This window comes from Carlito syrichta, unplaced genomic scaffold (genome assembly GCF_000164805.1).
Source record: "Carlito syrichta isolate Samal-C Ts95f unplaced genomic scaffold, Tarsius_syrichta-2.0.1 Scaffold305827, whole genome shotgun sequence".
NCBI classification, from domain to species: Eukaryota; Metazoa; Chordata; class Mammalia; order Primates; family Tarsiidae; genus Carlito; species Carlito syrichta.
This window is the reverse complement of record NW_007249923.1, coordinates 161,998-167,632: the sequence shown is the minus strand read 5'-3', so window position 1 is coordinate 167,632 and position 5,635 is coordinate 161,998. Positions and strand designations below refer to the sequence as shown.

General features: G+C 49.9%; 2 protein-coding genes across 5 annotated transcripts in view; one reads left to right on the top strand and one right to left on the bottom strand.

Annotated features, from left to right (window-relative positions):
• Positions 1 to 4,253, bottom strand: POLR2H (RNA polymerase II subunit H). 4 transcript variants are annotated; one of them, XM_008062786.2, is made up of 5 exons: positions 3,965 to 4,253; positions 2,957 to 3,040; positions 2,780 to 2,873; positions 1,878 to 1,961; positions 1 to 417 (listed from the first exon to the last, which is right to left on the bottom strand). In XM_008062786.2, exons 1-5 carry the CDS (start codon positions 4,035 to 4,037, stop codon positions 300 to 302), a joined length of 453 nt encoding a protein of 150 aa, XP_008060977.1. In that variant the 5' UTR covers positions 4,038 to 4,253; the 3' UTR covers positions 1 to 299. The 4 variants fall into 4 exon arrangements, with proteins under 4 accessions (XP_008060977.1, XP_021570530.1, XP_021570531.1 ...); XM_021714855.1 differs by having other exon boundaries at positions 3,956 to 4,134; XM_021714856.1 differs by lacking the exon at positions 1,878 to 1,961 and having other exon boundaries at positions 51 to 417; positions 3,956 to 4,134.
• A 136-nt stretch (positions 4,254 to 4,389) lies between these two features.
• Positions 4,390 to 5,635, top strand: part of CLCN2 (chloride voltage-gated channel 2) — a 17,057-nt gene continuing 15,811 nt past the window's right edge. Inside the window, exon 1 of the mRNA XM_008062783.2 lies at positions 4,390 to 4,641. Within this exon, the coding sequence (XP_008060974.2) occupies positions 4,390 to 4,641 (252 nt within the window). The remainder of the gene's footprint in view (positions 4,642 to 5,635) is intronic.

The following is a 5,635-nucleotide window of genomic DNA, read 5'->3' as shown; positions in this document are numbered from 1 at the left end:
AATTGGAAAAAATAGTTTTTAACGTAAATGACTTTTTTTAAAAGGGGGAAAACAGTCTGAAAAAGTAAAGTTTAATTTAAAAATCATATACAAAAAATAATTTCTTATGCATTTTAACTTTTCCCACTGGGTCTTTCATAGGCAAGTCAGTTTCCCTTTGAGTCCAGGCTGGTTAAAGATGCACTCACATTGGACAAAGAGCCAGACCCTCAACAGGTGAACAATATCAACTGCTACTCAGGCTTGAACAATGTCCATGACCTGAGTGATTAGGCAGCCAGGCTGGCTTTCGGCAAGGTTCAGAAGGCCAGTTTCTTCATCAGCAGATAAACTCTGGAATCCACCTCAAAGCCATGCAGGTTGTTGGCATCCCCTTGCAGCCTCATGAGCAGGCCCCCATAGGACACGTAGGCAGAGCTGAAACAGAAGGTCCCAGGCCTGTGAGTCTGGAGCAGCCGCTACTCAGCGGCTCTCCATCCCAGCCTAAGAAAGAGAAGACGCACCCTTCTAGTGTCTTGTCATTGGGAACTGGAATTCAGACAAAGACAAATGCACAAATAGGTGCAAGGCAGTGTTCTTTGCAAGGGGAAAGGTGGAAAGCACACACATGCCCAAAATTAGGGGAATTGCCAAATGAATGTATATCCATCTACTGAAATGTTACACAGCTATTAAAACATTTAGGAAGGCTGGATGTGGTGATTCACGCCTGTAATCCCAGCCCTTTGAGAGGCTGAGGCAAGAGGACTGCCTAAGCCCACAGGTTCAAGACCAGCCTGAGCAACTTAGCGAGACCTCATCTCTACAACAAATCAAAAAATTAGTCAGGCATGGTGGTGTGCAGTTGTAATTCCAGCTACTTAGAAGGCTGAGGTGGAAGGATTACCTGAGCCCAGCAGGTTGAGGCTGCAGTGGTCATGAGCATGCCACTGTACTTCAGCTTAGGCAACTGAATAAGACTTCAACTCAAAATAATAATTAGGCCAGGCTTGGTGGCTCAGTCTGTAATCCCAGCGCTTTGGGAGGCATAGGTAAGTGGATTGCCTGAGCCCGCGGGCTCAAGATCCACCTGGGTAACTTGGCGAGACCTCACCTCTACAATACATCAAAAATTAGCTGGGTGTGGTAGCGCGTGCCTATAGTCCCAGCTACTTGGAAGGCTGAGGCGGAAGAATCACCGGAGCTCAGCAGGTCGAGGCTGCAGTGGCTGGGTGCATCTTCTCCAACTCAAAAAAAATCATAATCATAATCATAATTAAACATTTAGGGAAAGCTTTAAATTGATATGGAAAACATGTTTTATATAACATTAAGCAAAAAGGCAGAAGAAAGCATTATAATCAACAACATGGTCTCAAAGAAAAAAGTAGACATTATTCAAAAATATCTATGCAAAAGGTTCCCTCTGGGTATGGAATTATAGGTGACTTTTTTTTCTTCTTCGCATTACTTCTCTGCTTTTCAAATTTCTTACAAAGATTTTACAAAGGGTACATATTGTTTTAATAAGATTTTAAAGAAAAGAAAAAAGAGACAGGCAAGGAAAACAAAGAACTAGGGATTGGGTTACAGTGTAGCAAAACACAGACATACAAGCCTAGCAGTTTAATAACTTAACACTGCATTTAGTTCCTGGGGAAGCAACTCTCCTTTGCACTTTCCACAGCAAGATTACCAGTTTCTCATTTGGTCCTGACAAAGGGCTAAGTCAGCAGCCTACATTTCAGACTGGAAACTGTTTCCAGAATAGTTTCTTTCCAGCTCCTCCTAGGTCTGAGGAGCTTTAGGAGAGGGATGTATAACGGGAAGCAGGAGCATGATCCAAATTCTCAGAACATGGAGGGAAAATAGGCTTCTCACAAGATTATGGAACTTACAGACGTGTTGCTGCTTCAGTAGAAGTTTCGTCTCCCTCGATCCTGTATACTTTCCCATACATCACATACTCAAATTGGTCAGCCCTGTGGAACAATAGTGGCAAAGTTATTTATTTACTTATTTTTGAGTTGGAGTCTCACTCTGTCACCCAGACTGTAGTGCAGTGGCCACTCCCAGCCACTGCAGCCTCGACCTGCTGGGCTCCGGTGATCTTTCCGCCTCAGTGTTCCAAGTAGCTGGAACTACAAGTATGCGCTACCACACCCAGCTAATTTTTTTGGTTTATTGTAGAGATGAGGTCTTGCCAAGTTTCCCAGGTGGGTCTTGAACCCACGGGCTCAGGCAATTCACTCACCTCGGCCTCCCAAAGCGTGGGATTACAGGCTGAGCCACTGAGCCCAGCTGCAAAGTTATTCTTAATAGTAATCAACAATATAAGAGATTCCATTTAAAAATGGCAACTGCTAACTAAACGCTAGCATTACTATAAAAGACACCTTACAAACATGATGTCATTTAGGCCTCATAGCAACCCCGTGAGCTACACATGACCATCTCTATTTTACTGATGAGGAAACTGAGGCTGAAAGAGGTGAAGGTTACTGAACCAATTAAGTGGCAGAGCTGAGAAGTGAACCCACTGGAGCCCCAAACTCTATCACACCAACCTCCCTCCCTACACAAAGCCATTTCCTCAAACTTCAAAAAGCCACAACTCTCAACCATGTAGTGACTGCTATTGATAAATATCTGATTCTTTGAATTAAGTACAGCAATTTCCTTAAGGCCACTCAGATTCTGCTGACTGTCATTTATTTCAAGAATTAAATAAGGGTCTTTCTCTACCACTCATCTACTTAGCCCTCCAGGTATATTTCAGGTACTCCCTTTGCTCCCTCACCTGGAAGGTCTATCATCAGTGGGGTTGTATTCACCATCATCAAGGGTACCATCTTCATACAAGGTACTAGCTATGACCAACCGGAACTTGTCACCTGAAAATAACAGCAACATCTGAGGATGAAGAATAGCTGATGGGGCAAAAAGCCTCTTGCTATTGTCTGTGTCCAATACTTACCCAGGTCTACAGGGTAAATCTGAATATTTACATCTAAGATGAGATCCATCTTGAAAGATTCACTCTCACAATGTAGTCGAGACACTGGGGAGAAGCAGGAAAAGAGTGACAGAGGTCATTGCCAGGCCCAGGACAGAGCCTACAGATTCTAATTTGGGATTGTATCCAACAGACCACTTAGTCTAACTCAGTCTACATCCACTGGCCTCTTACCTTCGTTCATAAAAGCACAGGTTGAAGCAAAACCAGACATGGAAGAAGGAAAAGGGGAGAAAAACTATGGTAAGAGAACAGAATACCCAGAGGAGAATCAAAGATCCTCTGGCAGCAAATAATATCCAGGCTCTAGGCCTGCCTGAATGATTTAGAACCTGACTCTGGGCAAGTTTTCCATTCATCGAAAGATGTCCTCTTTCTATGCTAGGCACTGCGCTGAGGGGATTATCAGGATGTATAAGAACTGGTGTCTTGAAAAATATCTCAGCTTCCAGGCAAAGAGACACTGCTCAATGACAGAATAAAGAGATGCATACCAAGCAGTTAAGTCAAATTCAGAAAGGACTTCCCAAAGAGCTAAAGATTCTAAGGGGAATGCAAGAATATAGGGTCTGAAATCAGATTACTCGCTGTGCAGCCTTGGGTGGGCTACTTAACCTCTCAGAGCAAAATGGAGAAAGCACCATCTACTTCCTGAGGACTCTTGAGAGGCATAAATAAGGCAAAGTGTGTGAGAGATGCACAGAACACCCCTAACAGAGTAGGTAGCGATTATAAAGATGCTTTTGTCAGCATCACGACAAAAGGCCACCCAGGCAGCGGGTACGGCATGCGTGAAGCCAGGGAGAACTTGAGAGTCTCCGTTTTCTCATCCACAAAATGTTTCCGGAGGGAGGTCCCGACATCAGGACTCGCCAGGAGGGGCAGGCCACGTGAGTTGCGTGGATATGGGGGATTGTCTCCTAGAAACTCAGCCTCTTCCCCTCAACCTCCCCTGTATACCTTACTTACCTCGGTCAAATTTCTTGCCCTCCGGGTCAATATCCTTCACATCGAAAATATCCTCAAAGAGGATACCCGCCATCTCGAGGGGGCCACGAGAGCAGCAGGACGGGACGCACACCCCCTCGCGTGGAGAAAAGTAGAGAGGAGGAAAGGCAGCGCCTGTCGGCCGGCAGCAAAAAGAATGGCGCAAGCGCACAAACAAGCAGAAATGCGACAACTTCCGTCGCCGCCTTCCTCTCGGGGCTTCTTAACTTCCGCCCCGAAAGATTGCTTCCGAGAGGATTTGGCATTGAGGGCGGGTCTCAGATTCAGGCGACTCCGCCCAGGGCGGAGAAACAATAGGTCCAACCTCCTGCGGTGGGGGCGCATGTTCTGGCGCTTGGTTGGGACTCTACTGCGCCCTCTTCGGAGTCCGGGTCCGGAAGACTGGAATGCGTGGGAGCCTAACCCAGCCAGGGACCTTGATCCTTGTCCCAGAGAAGCTGGGTCCTAGACCTACCCTGCCGGGCCGCACGCCTGTAGAGGGCACAGTCTGCACCGAGGGCAGATGGAGCAGAATCCCGCCCCCAGAGAGCTGGCCCGGCCGGGCGTTGTGCCCAGCCCCTCCAGCCAGCACCGAGGCTCCCGGGGCCGGCCGGGGCCGGCTCGGCCCTTCTGGACGTCACCCGAGCCGGGGCCGACCAGTTTGGGAATTTGCCATGATGTCACAAGAGGAAAGCCTATATTGCCCCCTACTGCACCTCCACCACTGCCCTCTTCCTTCGGGCCCTGATCTCTTCCCCCACACCGCCCCTTCAGCCTGTCCTCCCCGAGCATTACCCCCTCTCAGCTTAGTACTGCCCATTTCTCCTCCACTGCCTTCTCCTTCTGGACACTGATCTGCGTGCCCCCTTCATCCTAACACTGTCCTCTCCATTGAATACCAGCTCTTCCCTCACACTGCACCTTCCTTCAGAGTGCTGGCTTCTTTCTCACACTGCCCCCGCTTCCTGGGCACCGCCTCTGCCTCCCAAATGATCCTTCATCCTGGTACTGCCTCTCCCGCACACTCCGTTTCCTAAGCATGGCCCTCTCCTCGGACGCCGTCTCTCACACTGCCCATCCACCCTGTGCTCACCCTACCCTCTGTTCTATCCTCTCCCAAACCCTATAGAGAACGCAGAGTCCCGGCAGGCCTCTCCCCCAAGGCGGAGAGACGTCACGGGCTACTCGGGTTTCTCCTTGGGCCCAGCCAGGGAAAAGCGACCTCTGCTCCCCCCCGCCCGCCTCCCAGGAGTGGCCTCCCTAGCACCTAGAGCTCCCTTCCCTCGGGCCTCACCCTTCCCGTCCCCTCCCTACCTCCACCCTCTCACACCCCGCAGGCCTGGTTGCTCCAGGTGCTCCTCCCTGGGGAAAGGAAAAAGGGGGCAGATGAGAGAGAAGGCCCAGAATCCCCCTTGGAACCCACCCAGCTTTGCTTCTCACCCCAGACGGGGCAGAGGGGCCTCCCCAGGCCCGTCTGAGTCGCTTGCTCCTCCAGAGGGGCAGAGGGGGGCTGCTCCTGACGGACTGGGACGGAGAAGCCCGGTTTAGACGGCTCGGTAGCCCCTCGCCCCTCCTAAGCCCGGGCGTCTCCAGCCCCTCCCTCCCGGCGCCGGGCGCGGGTTGCCGAGAGCCCGGCCCGGCCCCTCCACGTGC

Excerpts from the sequence above, each read along its gene's own strand:
- POLR2H (XM_008062786.2), bottom strand. The coding sequence starts at position 4,037 with ATGGCGGGTATCCTCTTTGAGGATATTTTCGATGTGAAGGATATTGAC. Across the intron at positions 2,874-2,956 it reads GATTTACCCTGTAGACCTGG|GTGACAAGTTCCGGTTGGTC; the intron begins GTAAGTATTGGA and ends TGTTATTTTCAG. Across the intron at positions 418-1,877 it reads ACTGAAGCAGCAACACGTCT|CTCTGCCTACGTGTCCTATG; the intron begins GTAAGTTCCATA and ends CTTCTGTTTCAG.